This window comes from Rhinolophus sinicus, chromosome 12 (genome assembly GCF_057876585.1).
Source record: "Rhinolophus sinicus isolate RSI-liver-muscle chromosome 12, RSI-T2T, whole genome shotgun sequence".
Classification (NCBI taxonomy): domain Eukaryota; kingdom Metazoa; phylum Chordata; class Mammalia; order Chiroptera; family Rhinolophidae; genus Rhinolophus; species Rhinolophus sinicus.
In genome coordinates, this window is record NC_142512.1 from 43,116,240 (window position 1) to 43,140,283 (window position 24,044).

General features: G+C 35.5%; 1 protein-coding gene across 2 annotated transcripts in view; it reads right to left on the minus strand.

Moving 5' to 3' along the window:
• The window catches only part of NSF (N-ethylmaleimide sensitive factor, vesicle fusing ATPase), a 126,797-nt gene that overhangs the window by 41,750 nt on the left and 61,003 nt on the right, over window positions 1-24,044 (minus strand). For both annotated transcript variants that reach the window (XM_019732985.3, XM_074320757.2), the window contains exons 9-14: window positions 23,019-23,218; window positions 12,671-12,836; window positions 11,595-11,669; window positions 11,235-11,422; window positions 3,797-3,892; window positions 715-871 (exon numbers count right to left, since the gene is read on the minus strand). In XM_019732985.3, the coding sequence (XP_019588544.1) occupies window positions 715-871; window positions 3,797-3,892; window positions 11,235-11,422; window positions 11,595-11,669; window positions 12,671-12,836; window positions 23,019-23,218 (882 nt within the window). The remainder of the gene's footprint in view (window positions 1-714; window positions 872-3,796; window positions 3,893-11,234; window positions 11,423-11,594; window positions 11,670-12,670; window positions 12,837-23,018; window positions 23,219-24,044) is intronic.

Genomic DNA, 24,044 nt, shown 5'->3' on the forward strand with positions numbered 1-24,044 from the left:
CTTCTCCTCATCCTTCAGGTCTTGGCTTCATGTGTGTCTCTCAGTGAACCTGTACCCCCAGAACTTTGGAAGGGTTAGATTCCTCTGTCATGTGGACTCGCTGAATGTTTCTCTTGAACTAATCATAACTATAAACAAACAATTGGTGAATAGAATGTCCTTCCCTTTTTGTCTACTTGGTAAAATCCTAACTGATTCTTCAAAGTCTAAATTAAATACCACTAAACACCACTCTAAATTAAACACTAAATTAAATTTTCTCCATCACCGCTGGGCGAAATGACTTGCATTCACACACACCTTGACACGTATACACTGTAGTTAGGAATTTGTCTACATGTCTTTATTCATGACCAAACTGAACTCTGTGAATGTCTTTGCATCCCCAGGAACTAGTTCAAGGCCTAAATCATAGTAAGTACTCAGTGAATATTTATTTAACTGAATAGAGTACTATGTGGTATTACACAGTCTATTAAGTAACACAGAAATTTAGATACAAAACTAGTTGCTATCATGCATCAGTAACATTCTATCCCCAGGAGAACTTTAACTTGTATCGGTACATAGGCTGGGTTACTATTTGCAGATGATGAACAGGTTTAGAAATGAAAATAACTCATTTTCCTGGAATGTGCTAAATGGCTTTGTAAAAGTGCTGTTTTTGGTGTTTTTTTTTAAATTTTTTAATGTCATCTCATCATTTTTTCTCACCTTCCAAAAGGACGCTAACCAATGGTGTGCGGTCACTGTTTTTAGTCTGCTGAACCAGCAGCTCCCCGTCTTCTAGAACTCGTGTAACTGGATCACCCCATTTGATGATACCATTCATAATGTAACTTGCATAGTCCTCTTGGTTTGTGCCAAATGCCTGTGAAGGAAAAGGACAATTTAAAGCCTTTTGAGCATTGGTATTAAGACTTAAAATATTTATGTAAAAAAACCTGAAAAGCAAAAAGCCCTAAAACACTGTTAATAATTTCTCATTTAACCATTTAACTTTTCACCCAATTGGGGGTGGGGGTGGGGAACCTGCATTGGGTGATTTAATGAAATAAAACAATAGATTCTAGGCTCAGATTCTACCAGAGCCCAAGCCCTCGTAATCCCTGAGAAAGGGTACGTTCCAACATGCTTGTTTCTGTAAGGAGTATACAGGTTAGGGTCTCTGCTAAGAACAAAATGCGATTATAGACTTAGAAATTAGCAACCACTGGTTCAGCAGACAGCTAGTACCCTAAGGATGACTGCAGGTGTCGTGAATGACAATGGGAGTATAAAACAGTGATGAGGAGATCCCGTTCACATCAGCTTGGTGGTAGAGCACATAGTTGAATGGCACCAAGGTAAGTAAATGCGTGTAAATACAAGAGTTAAAATGAGGTAGAAATGAGCAGCCATAATGAAAGATCGAAGGGTTAGGAAAAGAAAATAAAAGCAATTATTATATGTAATAATTGAATTGTATTTTCATAAGGTTAACAACAAAAAAAATGAGTAGGAAAACAATCCAATGTAATGTAAAGGTCCTATGTCTCGAGAATTTCAAATTTTTAAAAATTATCACATCCTTCAAAAAGTAAATTTTTCATTACCCGAAGTATGGAATAATTTTAACGCTTCTTTAGAATTGCACCACATAGAAAGTCATCCTTTGTAATGCTGTCTGTCATACTGTAAAACAGTATATAGTGGTCTCATGACTCTATTACTTTGCCACCAAATCATTTCTCAGACCTCTCTTTGCTCCCTGCATACACCAGTCCTTTGATTCCTGAGTATAGAGGGAAGTCCTCATTCCCTGGTCTGGATATGGTGAATGCAGTAGTCCAGTAAAAAGTTATAAAGGAAGACCATAATAAATATTGGTTGAATGTAGGAAATATGTAGATTGGCTGGCTTTTATCTTAAATAATTCCATGTATACACTCCAAGCCTCGCAGCAGCAGCTTTAAGATACCTGAACCAGGAAACAGTGACCCTCCCAGGCTACACAGTACGTGTATGTACGAGTCTTCCTTACTTATCCCATCATTAATTTTTTGTTTTATCTGCCAGAACCTTGGAATAAATAAAAGTAAGTTATTACTTTATTTAATTATCTTGGTTCCCCCTTTCTCGTAGCCAAATTATTTGTCATTAAAGAAATCTTGGAGTAGATCAGTTAGGCTGGGCTCTAATATTTTTGGTAACTATTACAAATGACAACAGCAAAAGACAAACCATTTCCATTGCTCAGTATCTTTTAAAAGTACTTATTTTATATTTAAAAGTCACAATAGTCATAAAAAAGTAGACAGGGCTAAAATTAATTGATTTTTGTCTTGAAAAAATACTTGCAATAAATAATTATTGTCAAGAATATATAAAGGAACTTCTACAGCTCAAATAAAGAATAAATAATACAACAGAAAAATAGGCAAAGACGTGAACCACATTTCACAAAAGGCACTCATATGGCCAATAAACATATGGAGAAATGCTTAACTTTGTAAGTAATCAGTGAATTGCAAATCAGACCAAAATGAGATCCCATTTTACATCCAAATGAATGGCAAAAATTAAGTCTGACTATACCATGTGTTGTCGAGAATGGAGGTTAACAGGATCCCTTTTACCTGACTGGGCGCAGTGCTTATTGGTTCCACCATTAGGCAAAGTTTGAAATGATTCAGTTTGAGTTGGACCTTCATATACACAACAAACCAGCCATTTTATTTCTAAATATATATCTAAGAGAAACTAGTTCAAGAATGCTCATAGCAGCCTTGTTTGTAATATAAAAAACTGGTAACGTTCCAAATGCCCATAGACTGGAAAATAGATAAATTGTGGTAGGCACACAAAATGGAATGTTATTCAGCAATGAAAATGCATGATATATCGCTACAGTAAATCATATGGATAATTCTTGCTAATAAAATATGCAATAAAATAGCAAGTCCCGGAACATTACATGTCCCGTATTTTATTTTACAGACCTTGAAGACTAATGACAACAGTGTGCCATGAATTGAAAATTAAGATTAATCCAATTCTGTGCACCTGAGGTCCATTTGAAAGATAAAAACAAACATATACATACCTCTTTAAAAGGCCTTTCTACACTATGTTTTTGTACTGATATAGGACTCCAAACAATGGTTACTCAAATATTAGTGGTTATTTTACAGGAAAATGGGTTAATGACCTTATACAGTATTTTAAAGCTCCAACTATGACTATTGAGCTTTGAGTGCATTTTAAGATAACTGACACCTTTTCTTAAAAGGGCCCTTAGGATGATTAAGAGTTCTTCGAAACCATAGCAGTTAGAGGAACTAGAGGTTCCTCTAGTTCCAAGAAAAAGGCATGCCTTGGAGGAGGTTGGGGAAAGGCAGAGAGAGAGGAGGACATGAGAGTTCATTTTAAATATCATAAATAACTAACATATGGAGGATGGATGAATTAGGATGAATTTTGTTTTCGGTAACTTCAGATTATATAAGAACCAATGAGAAAACGAATTCTAGTTCAATATAAAGAACTAATAATCAGTCTCAAAATGGCATGATCTGCTTCATAAGATGGTGAGCTCCCTATCACGAGAAGTATTTCAGTAGTTACGGTTACTTACCCAGCCATCGGTTATTGTACAGATGTTTCTTATATTGGACACTTCCAATACTGATATTTTCTGATTTTTCAAAACTACATATGATATAACATCCCATAACACTGGGTAAAATGGTACTTATTTTTCTCCTGAATTATTATTATTTTTTTGGCTTATACATCACTCGATATTCATACTCACTGGTTTGATATCATTTTCCAAAGAAGCAAGGAAGTCCCCTCTTGTCACCTGCAGGCTCTCTGCTTTCTCCATGTCCACTTCGACTTTAGTACTGGCCTAGTTAGAAATGAAAACAAAATGTAAGGACCAAGATTTAAGAATATTTTCAGCCTAAGAATGTAACACCTAAAGATTTTAAAAAGCATTATTTTCACAGACAAAAAAAGAAACCTCTCTGTCAAATTCACAAACATGTATACCTTTGCTTGAACAATTCTACTTCTAGGAATTTATCCCAGAAATATATTCACAAATGTGTGCAAAGTTATATTACCAGGACATCTACTACAATAATCTGTAATAGGAGAAGACTAGAAGCAAATTAAATGTCCACCACATGGGTACCAGTTAAGTAAATTACGACATGTCTGCACCAAAGAACACTGACAGCCATTTCTTTCTAAATGAGGCACGAGGCAGAGAAAACACATAGAGGGTCTCTAAGAACAGTGGCTCTCAGCCTTGGCTGTATGTCAGAATAACCTCTAGAGCGTTTAAAGCTATAGATGCCCAGCCCTACCCGTTTCAGGATTTTGACTTAACAGGTCCAGCAGAGGGTCCAGGCATCAATATTTTTATGAAGTGCCACAGGTAATTCTGATGCTCAACCAGGTTTGCAAACCATTAATGTCGGAGACCAAGGACCTAAAACTTTGCTTTGTACTCATACTTTGTGCTTGAAGAACCTATGTGCCAGCTCCAATATTCTGCTGACTGCACCTGGAGCTGACACAGAACAGACATCTGGAGAAGCGTCAAGGCCTTTGTCAGCCTTGGAGCTGCCTGGACCTGATGAGTGATTGAGATACCAATACACTTTTTAATGTGACTGAGCTCACTCCCAATAGCACAAAGCAAATGAGTCTAATTCTTAAAATGGGACTATGGTTTTTTTAAAAAGTTATCTGAAAAAAAATCTGATTATAAAACAAAAGTATGTTAAGCAATATCAACCTCCTATCGATTACTATGAAATATGAGTCATGTTCCTTTAGAAACAGACTGCTGAGACACATAAAATGACAGACATCTTTTTTCAAGTTAGCTTTATGGGTTAAAAAGAGCTATGTCAGGAAACGGGACCAAAATGACAAACAGAACACATTTATTTATCTCCCTTCCTGCCCCAAATCCCATGAAATAACAGAGAGTGAGAAAGATTAAAAAATATGGAAGATACAGCAAGACGTTTTCACACTGATCTAAGAGGAGTCTGAGAAGGAGAGAAGAGAATGATAGAGAGAAAAAAAACAATAAAAGACAGAAGAAAAACAATTTTTCCACAGCTGAAGGAAGGTGTGTTTGCATTTTAAAGGGTTCAATGAGTACTGATCAGGATAAATGAAAAGATGGTCACATCTCCCTAGACACACTGCTGCTAAATATCAGAGCACCAAAGGTGAAGAGAAAGTCCTAGAATCTTTTAGAAACCAAAAACAGGTTCCCTGCAAAGGAACCAGGATAAAACTGGCCTGATCACTTTCACTGGCAACACTAGAAACCAGAAGACAATCTAACCACATTGTTTTTCAAACTACATCTGGCTATCTATTCTAAAAAATGATTTCCATGTGTACACTGGGAGACACAGGCAAGCATTTCCATGACAGCATTATGCACTGTTCTAGGCACTAGAGACAGCAGTAGGAGACAAACTTCCTGCCCCGTGGATCTTACATTTTAAATTGTGTCATAATAGTCTAGAATATTATGCATTTGTCCAAAACAATCAAGACTTGGAAAGCTATCCAAGACATATTGTCAAGTGAAAAGTATAAGCTGCAGTACAATTCCATTAATTTTTTTAAGCATATATGTTTATGAATATAAATGTAAAGAAAATAGACTATAAAGTTGTATCCCAAATGTTGGCTTCCCCTGGAGAAGGAAAGAGAAGGGGTGTCAGAGATGGCCGTTCTCACTTTTCTTTACATACTTTGGCATTCTGGAGTCTTCTACAAGAGAATGTATTCATGTAGGACTTCTACATTTTTAAAAAGAGATTAAGTAACAACTAATATTTAAATAGATAGACCAATATTCTACTTAAATAAAGAGAACAATTAGCATTTAAATTGTTAATTGGCACAATTGTTAATTGTTTTCATTGGCATATATTAGGCATTCAATAAATATTAATCACATTTATTTGACATCTCTAAGCTAAAAAAAAAAAGGGGGGGGAAATGGTGTTACAGGAAACAAGCATCTCCATGAAAGAATTATGATGTTCAGTTCATAATTTAGAAATCTCTGTTAGCTTTATAGTTTCTAAAGTACGTTCATATCCATTATCTCATTTCATCATATCCATTATTTCACTTTATCCTTATACAAGCCTGGAAGTTTTCTTAAATTAGGGGTAAGGGAAAATTAATTAAGGGTAGCTATAAGCCCTCCTTCCTAGGTAGTCTTACTTAAAGGTTTTAATCTCTGATTAAGATTTTCTGACAAATCTAAAAGGATTCTACAACGTGTAAACTCTCAGGTGAAAGTGAAAAGCGAGTTCCGACAGAATCGTATTAAAATCCCAATGAAGCTACCAGACTCACTTTATACTCTCTCTATATACTAAGTTTTTACCACGATGGTTTGAATTTTGAGTTCCTCTTATAGTCATTTGAAACTGAATTCAAATGATATTCAGGATAAATGAAAAGAAACATATAACAATATGAAGGGAAAATCTTGTCTTTCAACGTTTGCCAAAAAATGTGATAGATTTCAGGACTGAACCTGGTGTGAAACTTACCTTTTCACTATCAAGAAAGGACTCATCTAATGAATTAAAAGTAAATTAAGATGAATTGGGTAATTTTAGAACAAGTTGTTTTTAGGCACTCCAAGAAGTTTAGAAGTTACCTAATTGTAAACAATCAATATTACAATTATAAATGACTCCTGCTTATTCATTAAAATACATTTTCTAAGGATTTCTCTTAGCTAACTTTCACTATTTTATCAAAATCAGTGAACTCTTATTTTTAAAAATTCTACAGTTCTAAATTTTTACTCATTCAGAAAACCTTTTCTCATTTGTCTGAATTAGAATGATTTTTCCCTGCATTTTATTTATAACAGCTAATCAATATTGAAGAGGCAACATCTTTCAGCTTATACCTGCAGGAACTAATAAACTTGTATTTCAACACTAGCAAATATCAAGTGGTCACCCTTAAATTTCATAACCTTTTAAATCTGACCTTTCAGAGTTCTTATCATTCCTCTTAAATTAAGGGTAGAATGACCTTAATCAATCAAAATTCTACAGAAAATAAGAAATAATTTTATTGAAATTCTGCAAACATAAACCAGAGCTTTGATTCAGTTGTAAAGTACATGTGTGTGTGTCCTCAATTTATTTCCTTACAACAGATTAGAACAGAAGAAATTTGGGTTATGAATCTTCTCTACCTGAAGCATAAATTCTTTTCAAGATAAAAACAACCAAATGTCACATGAATTTTAGTTGACCACAAACATGGGTTCAAGTACAAGTGACACAAACATCAGCTGTTCATGATTGGATTTTCCACTTGTTTCAGAAAGCCTGAAAGAAGTTTAACAGGGAAGACTTGTTGTTTAGTTTGGTCCACTTGATTTTAAGTCTAAATCTTTTGAAAAGGGAGCAAAATAACACTACTGATGGCTTTTCGTTATACAAAGAAAGAACATCATAACAAACAGTTGGATGTTGTGTATAAGTTCTATACTGACTTTAAATCACAAGTTTCAAATTACATGTTCATCAATCACTACTAGAGAAGCGATCTGAACATCCACAGCAACGGCAATACTAAGACTGTGTGCCTTTTGTTCAGCTGAGGAGTCTTGTCGGGAAAACAGTGCTTAAAGACTTTTTGACAACAGAGATTTTTAAAAATGCAGAAGAGGAAGTAAATGTTAGTACTATTTCTTTTTTGGGGGGTAAGGTTAGGGTCTTACGTATCTTTCCCTTCCGTGAAGTGCCTACAAGTCCCTTGCATTAGATATTCCATAGATATTGTAAAAAAATTAAAAGCTCTTTGGTACAAAAGGTGTTGATCACAAGTTAACATGCATCACCTGAAGTTAAAATTGAACATAATTCAGCCACATGGAAAAAGTGAGGAAATAATGTCCACTATTTGCCCTACTTCTTAGTGGAAAATTTGAGGGATAATATATTCTGTACACAGGTAACTAACATATTAGTTTTACAATTAGAAAAATGATAACCGCAAACAGTCAACAAAAATCAGAAACTGAAGATATTGAAAAGAATATATATACATGGCATCCTCTCAAATCAGCCAATAATAACAAAAATGGAAATAACAGGTAACATTTACATATAGTTTGTAAGGCACTTCCATAAACAGTATTTGATTTCATTTTCACAAAATGCCAATGAAATAGGTAGTTGTTACCCCTTGACAAATCAGAAACAAAAAAGTGAAAGAAGTGTAAAGCATAGCCACACTTTATGACTATGACATGTGATCTTTCCACCACACCTCAGTGCTTAAAGAAAGCATGTGCCTTAGTGAGACGATGGCTTAGACATATGTTGGGATAAGATTATTGTGGTAAAAATGGCAAATAACTAAAATAAGAGAAAAATCCAGTGGCTAACGCCGATGAAAAATCTAGTAATTATTGTGGATTATATTAGGAAGCACGGACGCGGTCTGAGGTGGGGGGGCAATTTTCACATCATTTACACAGTTTTTCTTGAAGTCACTATCACTTCTTGCTAAGATATTTCTTATGGTAAGTAGAAAAAAGGAAAATAAAGGGAGGGAGGGATGGAGGAAGGAAAGAAGGAAGGAAGAGACAAGAAAGGACCCATCTTGTAAAGGACCCAATATTATATTCCCACACTAGCTAGACCGTTGGCATTTCTTTTTTAATGCAGTAGTACTGGTATCCTCCTCCTACTGGGTCTCCAGTATTTTAAAGAGATTTTTCTTACCTGTCTAAAGGGCTTCCTCCAGTATGGCACTGAGCTAGAACAAAGTCACTTTTAGTATGCAGGGAAATTAAGACTTATGGATGCACTTTGATTCAGAATACATAGTATATAAGTTTACTAATTAAAAAAATACTTACTAAACACCTACAATGTTTTCAGTAGGTAGACCTATTTGACTGTGGGAAATTCAGAGATGGGTAAGATATGAACTTAAAATCTAGAACAGGGGTTGACAAACTTTTCTGTAAAGACTCAGATAGTAAATACTTTAGGCTTTGTAGGCCATGCAGTCTCTGTTGCAAATCTTCAGCTCTGCCACTGTGGCATGGAAGCAGCCATAGACAATACATAAATGTATGGGTGTGGTTGTGTTCCAAAAAACTTTATTTATAAAAACTGGTGGTTGGCCAGATATTGCCCATTGGCCATAGTTTGCTGACTCCTGTTTAGAACCATTGATAGAATGTACCCAAATAACTAGAACATATTCAACCTAACTGTTCAGGCTTTTAAATTTCCTGCAAGACCAGTTATAAATGTTCCCCTCTCTTGTCCATTTCGACAACTCCACTCCCCTAAATATTCCACTCGACACAGCTGCCAGAGTGATCTTATGTTTTAACACTATGCCACCGCTATTCTTAAAACTCTTCAATGGCTTAGCACTACTCACAGAAAAAAGTCCGTACTTCTTAGCACAGTATGAAAGGCTCTTTGTGCTCCAAGCCCTGCTTCAGTCTCCTGACTTATCCCTCACAATCTCTCTCTACCTCCCCTCCCCTCCCTTTTATGCGGAAGCAATACTGAATTAGCCTAACACACCACGCTACTTTGTGTCTCTGTTCCTTTGCATATGTGTTCCTTCTACCTACAATGCTCTCCCCACCAAGAGACACATCTACCCAGAAATTTCTCTGTGAAGGCTCCTCTCAGCCCACACGCTGACCACATCTGACACCTTTCACTTCCTTACCAACCACGTACTTTCTATTACTGCATGTGAGCATTAGACTGTGAGCTACCCAAGGCTGGGTGATTTACTTTTTTGCAGTTGTAGTATTAACCCCCAGCACAGTGTCTGGCATATAGTAGGTGCTGAATAAATCTATGTTGCACCAAAGTCAACCAAAGGCACCATAAATGATACGTCACTGTTTCAAGAAGGAAAATAATACATCCATCATTCTTGAAAGAGAAAATCAGAACAGGTTTGAAGAAAGTGGTGACACATGAATTAGGAATTGAAAAGATAAGTAAACAGAGAAAGATTCTCAATGAAGAAAAGAACAAAAGCTGCGAAGTAGAAAAATAAATTAATGTCTGCTGACCAGTGAGTACTTCAGTTTGACTACCGCATAAGGAGAATAATTGGGAACACATCGGGAAAGGCTAGTTTAGGGTCAGGACTAGAGGACCTTAAAGACAAGGCTAAGAAGCCTGTACTTTGCTCTGTAGACAATGGTGAGTCACTGAAAGTTTCTGAAGGGTAGAATAATATGAAACAGGAAGATTAATCAAACAAAAGGTGGGTGGTGGCCAATGAGAACTGAAAGATACTGCACCAAGACAGGACTGACAAAATCCGGCAAATGACTCAATGTAGAACACGGCAGAGTGGCTGCAATCAAAGATAATCCTGAAGTTTTAAGGCTGGGAAACAGGGATAACAGCAAAATAGAAGCAAGAAGGAAGGTCATAAACAAAAGATAACAAATTTGGTTTTGAAATATTAAATGAGACCTGATAAGACATCCAGATAGAGGTATTCAGTATAAGCTGAAAGTGGGAGACATACTTTCAAGAGACAAGATATAATTCTGGGAGTCATCCATCTACAGGTGGTAACTAAAACCTCAAGAGGAGAAGGGATGGTACAGGATCAAATGTACTTGATCAAACTTTATTTACCAAAATAAAAGTATCCTGGTGTATATTTCTACCATGGTATCAATAGCATGATTGTACTAATTTGCAAACATGTCCATTTCCCTGACTCTGAATTCCCCGAGGGAAGAGGTTATGCTTTATTACCTTTGTGTCTCTGATTTAATACCTCCAAAACAGCAGGTGTTCAGTGTATTTGCCGAATGAAGCAGCCCCCATATATATTCTAGCATGTAGAAAATCCAACTTCCTATGACATGGTTGTTACAACTCAACACAGAATGAAGATTACAACAAAATTCTTCAAAATCTCCATCTTTACACGTCTATCTATATGTATCAGATGGTGGCAACCTAAGGTAGCTGGGTCAGTGGTTACCAGAGGGCTGATGCCACCATTACCTTTTGTCCTGCTACTCTCAAGATTTAGCAGTTGACAGTTAATTCCTACTCCTTTTACCATGTCTCTTCTCTATGAAAAGGCAGCGTTACCCTGAAAGAGAACACTGGCACAGTCCTTGTAGGGCTGCAGACTCCTCATCTGTTAGCCGACCTACTGACCTTGATGTGTCTGTTCATAGCAGTGGACTGTGCTGCTCGCACCAGACCCTCCAATTCAGCACCGCTGAAATTCTTGGTCTCCATGGCCAGTTCTTTAATGTCAACGTCAGCAGAGAGTAACTGATGCCCTCTCATCCTTGCTGTGTGGATGTGAAGGATCTGTAGTCGACCTTTCTCATCTGGTAAGCCTGATAAAAGCGAAAATAAAGTAGAGGTTACTATAACCGAATGCTTTTCTTATAGTACTCAAGCAAGTAAACATCTGCTTCTCACAATACACAAGTTTTCTAACGAATATTAAAGCATGAAGTTAGATGACTTTGCTCCCGCTGAGCCCTGATCAGTGACGGGTCTGCTTACCTATTTCCATTTTAACTTCCAGTCTTCCAGGTCGCAGGAGAGCCTCATCTATCAGATCTGGTCTGTTGGTCATTCCTAAGCACAGATGTTAAAACAACATACAAATGATTGGAGTTCAAAAATAAGGTAAATGTTCCTCCAGTATATGTAAAAACAGTGATTTACTTACAAGCTAAAAGGACATTTCATAAAAGTCAAATAGAAAACCAGATTACTCTCAAATAACAATACCATTTGTTCCTATTGGTAGTTACAAAATAGTCACAGGGATGTTAAGTACAGTGTAGGGAATATAGTCAAGGACGTTGTCAAAACCAAGCATGGTGTCAGGGGGTATTAGACTTATCACAGGGATCACTTCATAAGTTAGATAAATGTCTAACCACTATGGTATACACCTGAAACTAATATAATATTGAAAGACAACTGTAATTGAACAATAAAAAAAATTGTTTAAATCAATCATTTGTTCCTGATCTACTGTAGTGAAAATACCAAGACTTGGCTTTAAGATTTCACTACTGTACAAGCCAGTAAATGCAATGAAAACTTCCAATATCTAAAAAGAAGACTTCAGGGGCAGAGACGGAAGTGACTTGTCAAAGTGAGGGAGAGGCGACGTGAACACAAGCTGTCGCCCCCAAAGTCTTCCCTTTTCTGTAGGCCAGTGGTTTTCAACCTTCATAAACAGCAGACTGTTTTCCCCCCAAAAGTTATTTTAAGAAGAACCTCAGCACATAAAACAGTTAAAAAAAAACAGTGGTAACAGGGATGCAGGATCTGAGGCTCACTCCCCGCCCGTCACAGACCCTGCAGCACCTCTGAGGTCCCCTGGTGCTGCCTTTTTAATTTGTGGTTGAACTATAGTATATGCTTAAGCCCATTAGCACCAAAACCCATCTTTTATTTGTCCTATTCAGGCTAGACACTCAAATAGTTAGACTCTTCAGTATCACTTGATTCTAATTTGGAAACGTTGGCAAAATAATATAATTACAACCTACACCAATCTTAATTCAGAACCTGAGTGTCTAATGGTTTTGAAATCACAGTATTTTTTTTTAAAGCAAACATACCAATGACTAAGATGTTGTTGAGCTGCTCTACCCCGTCGATTTTGGACAGCAACTGGTTGACAACAGTGTCATGAACTCCTGTGCTGCCGGCCATGCTTCCTCTCTGCTTGCAGATGGCGTCGATTTCATCAAAGATGATGATGTGCAAACCACTGTTAGCACCAAGCTAGTAAGGAAGAAATTAGACTGCAGGTCATTATTTGAATATATTATTAATCATAAAAGTGAAACGATGCTTTCCGTAGATTAACTTGGCTCCGTTTTGATAAATAAATGTAGCAAGTATAATCCTGGTTGCTGCCCTCTCAAAGGTGATAAAACCACATTGTCAGAATACTGCAAACTGCAAAGGCATTCCAGACCCTCATATTGAATAGCCATAAAACAAAAATACACATTATATACTGATGACGTGAGCAGTCTATCAAATAACTATTAATATTAATAACTGTTCATTTACACATTTCTAATCTCACTATTTGAAAGAATTCTTATACTTATCAGATGCATTTCTTAAGTCAATGAATGGCAACTCCCTCCCATTTTCCCTGAGCTCTGGTGAGAGGATTTTCCAGAAACAGGTTGAATGTTCATTTGTTTGTCATATTAAATAGCTAAATGGTAACTCCACCCAGAAGTCTGCTGGGAATTGGGGAAATAGGGGAATGAATTAAACACGCACGATTCACATTCAGTTCTATCACATGCAAACATTAGTTTTTCCTAACAGTAAAGTGAGAAGAGAGACACAGTTTGTAAAAAGAACACAGTCAAAGGGGTGCTGTTTCTTCTGCATAGTGATCTGTTTTAGTTTATTGGATGTAGAGTCATCAGTAAAATAAATTAGTTTATATATTTTGAAACTTTCATAAATGAACATACTTTTAAATGTTAATAATTCATTAGGTTAACATGTACCTTCTTACAATTTATATTTAAGTAATTAAGTCTCTTATTAGGAATCAAAGGGTAAGTGCACTCTAGAAAATTTCTTTAAAAAACAACTAAGGATTAACAAAATAAAACAAAACTGGCTCTAAAACAAACTTAAGTATATAAAGTATTTTTAAAAATCAAAACCAGATAAAACACTGGTTGATTCAGCAATTTCACTCCTTGGTTTATAACAGCTCTGCTCACAAGTGCCCCAGACTGGAAACAACCCAAATGCCCTTTCGTGGGTAAATGGATAAATAAACTATAGTACATCTATACAACAGACTACTCAACCATAAAGAGATGTGCGATACATGCAACAACTTGGACAGATCTCAAAGGAAATATGCTTAGTGAAAGAAGCAAGTCTCAAAAGGTTACATTATGATCCCATTTATATCACTTTCTTGAAAAGACAAAACTATAAGGATGGAGAACAGATCAGTAGTTACCAGGAGTTATTAGCAAACTGACCAGAAAGGGACAGCATGAGGGAATTTTGGGGGGTGACGTAAATGTTCTGTATCTAGATTTTAGTAGTGGTTACAGGAAACTACATGAGCTAAATTCATTAAAACTGTACCAGGAGGGGATAGTAGTAGAGGGTAAAGGGGGTCAAATATATGGTGATGGAAAGAGAACTGACCCTGGGTGGTGAACACACAATGTGATATATAGATGATGTATTACAGAATTGTACACTTGAAACCTATGTAATTTTATGAACCATGGTCTCCCCAATAAATTTTAATTAAAAAAGACTGTATCAGAAGAAAGTCAATTCTACTTAATAATAATAAATAGAACCACAGATAAAATATCTTATAATACATTCTCCTTTCATATTTGGAGTATTGTTCATTCTTTAATGCAACTCTACGCAAGATGATAAGCCATGTGTTCATCAAGGTTTCCAAAATTTAGGTTAGGTTTCATTATTTTTTTTCCTGAACATTACTTACAAATTGTTCTCCTTCCACAAATGTTTTAAAAATTAAATTCAAATCTGAAAAAAATTAATTTCTCAATATCATATTTATCGGACAGATGTCTGATGATAAATGATAGCTTGCAGTTTAAAAAAAATTCAACACCAAAAACTATTCATCATTCCATCTGTAGAAAACACTGAGAATGAGGAATTGGAACTACAATCTTAGCTGTGCCAAACACTTCTACATAGTGGGGTATTAAGTCTTGCCGTCTTCGGTGCAAAACAAGAACACTCCTGTTTGTGACTGAAAAAACTGTGGGATTCTACATTATTTTTAAAAGCCATTTTTATTCAAGGTTGTCTGCCAATACAGCATGAAACAAAAAGCTGCTATAAGGTATGAATGTTGCTGTCAATGTGCCTTATGTTGCCACTGGAATCATGACTTCCTTCTCAGGCCAACCTCAAAAATCGTCTATGTGGAAGGGAAGCCAGAGACAAAAAGAACACTGTGTTTGATTAAATGATCACAGGAGCAATCTGCCCTAAACATAATTCAGTACAATTCTGACCTTTTCAGAACCTTACTAATCTTGTGACCTGTCATCAGGTCCCTTCCCCCAACCTCATCAGTGCAATAACATCAATTTTTACAGGTGTGTTACTTAAATAAAGCCAAGTTCTTAGTGCAATAAATGAGAAATCAGGTAAGGAAGATGTCAAGATTAATGTTCACAGATTAATATAGCTGAATCATCAATAAACCCTTTACCAGAGTTTAAATTCCTACAATGCAGTCCTCTTCAATTTGCTGGCTTCTGGCTCTGTTCTTAGCAACTGAAAAGTCTTCTCCCATAGAAACAGAGCTGATGCTGTTGAGCCCCTGACAACAGACTTCGAAAACCACTGTTCTATATTTAACTAGCTTGACCTATATGCAAGTGTTCATCTCCGTCAGCCTGGACTGTCCAGAATCACAGAGGTGATGCTTTTCTTTATTATGTAACACACATATACCCTCCATGGGGTCATTACCAAGCCATTTCTGGATGTAAGAATTGAGAAAGGTATCACTGAAAAGGCTCTGATTAATATCTACCTAGAAAGTATTTACCAATGCAGTTTTATCACATTAATAGTGTCATATTTAAACTGTCTGCAAGTTTATTTATAAAGATTGATATCTCATGACAATTTTTTCTTAGATGTCTTCCAAACACACCAAAAAAGAAAATATTATTTTAGAAATAAAATAAAACTCATTCTATTTGGCAATTACCATATGGGTCCACTGCATCTTTCTTTAAATCTAAGATACATTAGGCTATTTCAATATTCTAGAAATTATGTCATTGTTACTCATCAATTCCCAACTATGCTAAAAAAGATTAAAATAATAAGAAAATGGAAAAATGACAGAACTGCTTAGAAGAAAGATGCAATAGTGAAAGAAATATCACTCTGACATCCAAAGTACTGCATCATCTTTCAAGAAGGTGTAAAAGAAGTCTGGAGACACCATCCACCATCTTTGTTGCCTGACTTTAGTTTTAATTGAACACAGTTGAGAATTCAGATTTTTAAAATTTCCTGGCCATAATGGCAAAAAAAGAAAATTGACAGAGAAGATATTTCATAATTATGTGAATCTGAATCTGAATGCAAAGTGTGAGAAGTAGCACGAGACTAGCGAAGATGGTGAAATTGATCATTATAAGTAATCTCAGACTCTGTGCCTTTAAAGGATGATATCCTACACGAACTTTCTCAAACTCAAGAGTGAGTGAATAATGTATTTCTAAGGACAAGAAGAAAATATGACATTTTCATTCAGTTACTTATTCAACAAGAAGTCTTCATTGTGTGATATTCTGTGACAAGAAACTAGGCCATCTCATCTTTCTAAAAAGACACATGACAGTATTTTTTCATCTTTTATTTTATCTGTGCATCAAAATTTCCTTGATATGGTTTCTAAGTAGACAAATGTTGAAGGCAGGTACTAGAGAGAGATAGCCAGAGAAAACAGATGATACAGACATCAAAAACTGGATGGACCATTCTATAAGGGGTATACAACTAAAACCAAAAATGTTTTGCAAGTATGGAGCATCTGAGGACTGTTCTGTTTTCAACAAAATTAAGAGCCAAAGATTTTTTTAAATTCTTCAAGTATCGTGTCTTGATGCAAGTATAAGAACCGGAAGTAATAATAAGCTAGAATCTATTAGAGATGCATTTGAAATTTAAAACCAGTATACACAAGTTCATGTATGACAATTGATGAACAGTTAGTTACATTCAGAGAGGCTCCTGCCCATTTGAGTATATATGTGTGTCTTCAAAACCAGGAAAATACGGAATAAAAATCTGACTTGCTATATTTAAGCTTTTATTTAATATTTTAATAGTCTCTCACTTCCCTTTAATCGTATGCTTGTAAATTATTTGTAAAATAACTTAAAAATAATTTTTAAGGAGTTTTCAACTCAGATAGCAAGTGGTGAATGACTATTTTTCTTGGTATACTGAGTGTTAAAGATATATCTGAAGTAGAAAATATTGCAGTACTAGGGATGCATTGTAAAACTGAATTGGTTCTGGGACTGTCGGAAGAGTTGAGATCAGCAACTGGACTTGCATCACCCATCAGGACCCCTGCCCACTAGAACCAATGCGGCTGAAACGGCCAGAGACCTGAACACGAACAAGAACTTAATGGGATGCAGGGAAGCAGGGGAGAAAACCCTCTTGTGTAAAACGGAAATGATTAAGCACCCAACAAGCAGACCTGAAGTATTAAAAGGGTAGTTAAAAAGACAGTGTTTAAAAAAATTTTTTTTGAATTAAAGTTTATTGGGGTGACAACTGTTAGTAAAGTTACGTAGGTTTCAGGTGTACAATTCTGTAACACATCATCTATATATCACATGGTGTGTTTACCACTCAGACTCAGCTCTTCCATCACCATGGAAGAACCATCTATTTGATCCCTTTTAACCTCAACAAGACTAAGAAAAAGTAGGAAAGGACAGGGTAAATTCAGTAAAGCTTACTAGATTAAAAAACATTAGATGTTATGCTTCTGTTATTCATATTTGATCCAGGTAAATCTATTATTCACTTTAATATTTGTATATTCCATTTCCTACAGGGGGAGAATCAAGATATTTCTATTTTTTTCTCCCATTACAAATAGTGCAGTAATCAACATTCTGGTACATGTCATTTTGTGCACAAGTTCAAGAGTGTTTCTGGAGGGTAGCTGTCTTGAAGTAGAACTCAGGTGTCATGGGGTTTGTGCATCTCCTTTTTTGTAAGATCTTGTCAAATGAATCTGCAAGATATCACCCACTTGATATACTCTTCTAATTTATACTATGACTAGTAATGTAGATGAGACTCTGTTTCTCCACAACCTCACAAACTTTTGGTGTTATTAGTCTTTGTAAATTTTGCCAGGTTGTTTATAAAAATGTCTCTTTTACCGTGCATTTTCCTGAGCATCTTTTCATTTGCTTATCTTCAGTTGGGTTCCCCTTCTGAGAACTGCCTGTTTATATCCCTTGCCAGCTTTGTTTTGTTTTTAAAATTATGGTATTTGTCTTTTTCTTACTTACTATACAGGAATTTCTTACGTACTATACAGGAATTTTATAGAAGATGCTAATTCTTTGTGGATTATATGCATTGCAAATATCTTCTTGTTTGAGACATTTGTATTTAGTGTAATTTGTCAGAATTATCTTTATATTAATGTAGCCAAATTAACATTTTTTTCTTTTATGGATTTGATTTCTAAATCTTAATAAATTCTTCCTTAGCTTCAATTCTTAAAGCTTTTTGCCTATTTTTTCCTTCTAAAAATGTTTGCTCTTGTAAGTTTTGTTTTTGCTTTTTGCAAATCTATGTTGTGAGAAAGGGACTGCATTTTGTCTATTTACAAACAGAGCGCTAACGATCTCAGCCCCATTCATGAACAGTCTATTCTTTATCCACTGATTTGTAGAGTCACTTTTCATATAGCAAGCTCTTCCTATGTTCTATTATGTTTCCTTGGTATTTTTGCATGAATATATAACACTCTCAACTACTACAGCTTTCCAGTAAGTCTGGATAACTGATGAAATAAGTTTTCATTATTCTCTAAAATTTTCACGGTTCTTCAAGCATAAAAGAGAAGTAGGAAGAAGAAAGAAGAACTACGTCAAATTCCAAAAAATTCCTATTAGTCTTGATTTGAAAAAGCACTGAGTTTACAGATTGAATGGGCAGAACTGTCATTTTTATGATATCAGTATTTCCACACGTGAACATGTTCTCTTACCACTTATTAGCACTTGAAAAAAGATTTTCAAAAATGTTTATAATTTTCGCCTTTAATTTTCCTGTCAGATTTAATCTTAGGTACCTTATTCTTCTGACAGTTGTAAGAGAATTTAAGTTACATTTTCAGTATCTTCACATTTTCTTTGTCTTGTTATTCCTTTCTTGCCTTCTAAATTATCTGAGTTTTCTTTATTCCTTCTCCAGATTCTCCTCATGCTTTGGAAAAACTTGAGTTATACACAATTTTCACATACACATTTGACCTAAAGTTTTATATTAATTAACATTACTATCTTCCCAAATAGAAGGATCTTACATGAATTTATTCCACTTCCCATGTTTTATTCTCTATTTTAGTTCTATTCTTAAAAAAATATCATATTGATCATTATTACTGTTGTTTTATACAATGAATATTTCTTAAATATACCTTTTTAAATCTTTTTTCTGAAGTATGGCATTATAGAGGAACAGTTCACAAAATATGAATGTATGCCTCAATGAATTGTCACAAAATGAACATCCCATAACCGTAACAAGAAATAGCCCTCTCCCACCATTCTCCATAGGTAAACACAATCTAATTTTTATGGTAATTGTTTCTCATTTTCCTTTATAGTTTTACCACCTGAGCATGCATTGGTAAACACTATACTTTGAGCTTTATACAAATGGAATCATCCAGTAAGCATTCTTTTTTGTCTGGTTTCTTTTGCTCAACATTTATTTGTGAAATTCACAACTGTATATAGCCATAGTCTGTTTATTTACACTACTGTGTAGTACTTCATGATATATTTACATGACAATTTATGCATTTACTTGGTATAAAATCCTAAGTTGACAGTTTATTCTCTTTCAGCTCCTTAAAAATGGCATTCAACTGATTTCTGGTTTCCATCATTTCTGTTAAGAAGACAGATGCCAACTAATTGTTGCTTATTTGAAATCTTTCTTTATTCTTTAGCTGCTTTTAAGATTTTTCTGTTTGCAGCAGTTTAACAATGATTATCTTTAGCTATAAATTTTGATATTTCTCTTGCTTGAGGTTCACTTCACTTCTAGAATCTATGGACTGAATTTACTCATCAGTTTTAGATGAGTAAATACTCTTCAAATACTGCTTTTGCCCCATCCTCCTTCTTCTTGACTATCTGGACCTTTAAACACATCCTTATGGTATTTTCTATCTTTCTCATTCCTTTCATCCTTTGTCTCTGGTTATTTTTGTCTAACATCTTTCAGTTCACTAATTCTCTCTTCAGATGTGTCTAACCTGCTGTTGAAACCTATCCACTTGAGTTAATTTGTTACTAAATTTTTTATTCCTAGAATTTCCATTTGACTTTTTTTTTGTTTCCAATACTCTGCCAAAATCCTCAATTTTGTTTCTCTTTGAATGTGATAATAGTTATTTTAAAAGTCTGCATCTGAAAATTCCAATATCCAGAGGCCCAATTTCTATCCTCTTTTGTTTCTCTTTCCTCATGTTGTTTGTGTATCTGGTTGTTTCTGCATTTGCAAACTACAGAAAGAATTTGTGGTCTTGAATGATATTACCTTCCTCCAGGAAAGATGTACGATTGCCTGATGCCTGGGGGCACTAGTGATTTAGGAACCCTCAATCTAATTTTAGAGAATGACATGATTCAAAGCTGATCTACAGCCTTTTTGACAGCATATCTACTTCTAGTTAACCTTTGCTCCTATGGTGTAGCCTGCCAGGGTCCCAACTGAAAATGAGGCATGTTCATCAAGTGTACCCTCTTTGTGGGCCATAGGCCCTAATCTCTGCCTCCATTACTTCCATTAGCCTATCAAAAGGGCTGCATAGCTATTTATCAGCACCCTTCAGCAATGGCTAATATCTCCAAAGAAAGTACCCATTTGTTTTCTGGGCCTCCATCAATCAGGACCTTTTCTCCTGGACTTCCATTCTCCCCCTAGATCAGGGGTGTCCAAACTTTTTTCAACGTTTTTTACCAAGGGCCATATGTGGTAAAATACACAAACAGCCGGGCCACTCACTCGAGGTGAAGTGCGCATTGCCTCACCTGGTTTATTTAAGTAAACTAAATATATTTTTGGAATTTGCTGCAGGCCAATTAACAATGGATCATGGGCCGCAGTTGGCCCATGGTTGCTGAGCTTTAAATTTTGATGATGATCTTTGCCATTTATTGAAGCTATTTTTAGCTTCCCCTCTGAGACTCTCTTGTGGCCTGAGTTGCTGGCACATCCCTTGGGGCTTGCTTATATCTAACAATCCCATGGTATCATTAGCCCAGGATTCATTTTTAAATTAGTTTCTCAGCTTGGGGGCCTCAGACTACAGATGATGTGTGTGTGTGTGTGTGTGTGTGTGTGTGTGTGTGTGTGTGTGTGTTTTAATCCTAAGCTTCAGTAAAGGGTCCACAGTTTAGAATTGCTAGGGTGGTTCCTCAGCTCCCACTCCAAAACCCAGGCAGATTGTTAGCTGATTTTGTTAGTTAAATTTTTTTGTTATTTTTCTGTGCTGGTAGGCAGATATTTTCTAGTTCATTCTTTTCACTGATGACACAACTCCTTTGAAGATTCCAGTTCATAGTCCATACCTTAAGTGGGTTCAAGGACTCATTTTCTTCCCGCAGTGGGTGCTAAAACCCAAACAAATTCATTACCAATACCAAAAGCTGCAACTCATATCTTTGCCACTCTAATTTCAGAGTTTTCTTTTCATTTCTGGAGGTTTCCTTTTCTTTCCTGAGAATTCAGTTATGCATTTAAAATTTTAATTATATTTTACCAGTATATGAAGGCATTTGTAGAAGGAAGGTTGCTTAGTCTACTGTATTGGCAGAAACAGAAATACCATGGCATTATTTTAAAATTTTCTGTCAATGAAACAAATATGTTAATATGAGGGTATTAGTCTGGGTTTTCCAGTGAAACAGAGCCTATTGGATCCATAGACATCTACAGATCCATTGTATTAGTTACCTGAAAATATATAGATATACTGATATAGATATACTAATATAATTAGTCAACTGAAAAAATATATATCTATATAAAGATCTATATCTAGATTTCTATTTATCTAACTAGCTAGCTATAGAGAGGTTAATTATAAGGCATTGGCTAACCCAATTATGGGGGCTGTCAAGTCCCAAAATCTGCAGATCTTTCTGTTCTATTCAGGCCTCCAAGTGATTGGATGGAGCCTACCCACATCAGGGAGGGCAACTGCTTTACTCAGTCTACTGATTTACATGGTAATCTCATCCAGAAATACCCTCACAGACACACCCACAATAATGTTTAACCAAATGTCAGGGCACCCTGGGACCCAGTCAAATTTACACAGATAATTAACCATCATAATTAGTAAATTCTGGTTTGATTCTTAATTAATTTTTTTTCTAAGACCCAAATCAAGCTTGCCTTTGAGACCTAACAACTCATACTGTTACTCTACAACTGAGTTGACTCAGTGATAAGCTGGCTATCTGCACACGGACCTTACATATACCATGTTTCCCTGAAAATAAGACCTAGCTGGACAATCAGCTATAATGTGTCTTTTGGAGCAAAAATTAATATAAGACCTGGTCTTATTTTACTATAATATAAGACCGGGCCTTATATAATATAATATAATATAATATAATATAATATAATATAATATAATATAATATAATTAATATAATTAATATAATATAATATAATATAATATAATATAATATAATATAATATAATATTAGAGCTGATTGTCCAGCTAGGTCTTATTTTCAGGGAAACATGGTACACAACTCTACATAATTCCCTTTATGGATTTAATTTCCTCCTTTTCCAAAGGATGAGTTCAAATCTCTGGAAGTAATGCGGACTAAAAGTGTCACCTAAAAATATATTCATGATCTGTTTTGGTAAAACCTTTGGCTTATACAATCATCTACCTTTGTATTATGAACATGTGGATAACGGCATCTGCTCACATCACGTAAATCCCCCATTATCCCTGGTTCAATGATGTATCTTGGCACTAAATAAATTTTACCTGTAAGTTTTTCAAAACACAGATCACAGTAACAAGTTTTCCGCCATAACTCTGGGTTTCATTCATCATGTAAGTGATAAGAAACTTTTATTGAATTATATTAACATTACCCTCCTTTGCTCCTCTTCGGCATCAGCAAAGAGTTTGCGAATGTTGGCCTCTGATTCTCCCACATATTTGTTAAGTATTTCCGGCCCATTGACCACTTTGGGCTCTCTTGCATTCAACATCTTGCCGATCTGCCGAGCCAAGAGAGTCTTACCACAACCTGGGGGCCCATACAACAGGATGCCTTTAACATGTTTGCAACCTAAAAAAGAGAAGAAAACAGTCTTATGTCAACTAACTAAAATCCAAGACAAACAGCTAAAGGAAAGTTTTCTTTCTTTTTTCTTCTTCATATACACATTATGAAAAATACAGTGATGCCATTAACATATATTAATATCCACGTGCCATGAACAGAACAACCATGAACAACTAAAGTTCTTTTTAATAGAAAATCCAGAAATAATTCCTATACCAGTACCAATACCTAAAGGGGAAAGCTGCCAATTGAAGGTCTTTGGAAAAGTATCTTTGAACTATCATTTAGAACAAATACTTTTAACTTTGAAAATGTCTCTTTGAACTAGACATCTAATTATGAACTATTACTTATTTGTCATTATTCCTTAAAGTCGGGGCAGGGTGGAGGGGGAAGATCTTTTTTTAGGTAAATTTAATCTAACACAAATCTATGATACAGTAAGCTATGGAACCTCTATCTTAGTCATAGAAATGACAGGTTTACCTGTCAATACAAGCACTTGAAGAAAGGGCAAACATGCCTAAGTTAGATGGTACAGAGCAATCCATAGGCTCCAGATAGATGTTAGACTGTGTATAAAGGTGAATGTCCTACTCCAGGTGACTGATGCCAAGTGAGGCGGATGTTTTCCCAGAACCACCCAGATGAAGATGAAGTTTCAACAGAACAGGATTCAATTCTTTTCTAGATAAGTTTTGCTTAAATGCCTTGAAAGTATCACTAACACTAGCAAAACAGCAAGACTAATGACATAGACTTCCCAGGATTTCTCTAGCCAGCTCTACATGAGCATTTACTCCATTTCTTAAGATTAAGATGACCTATG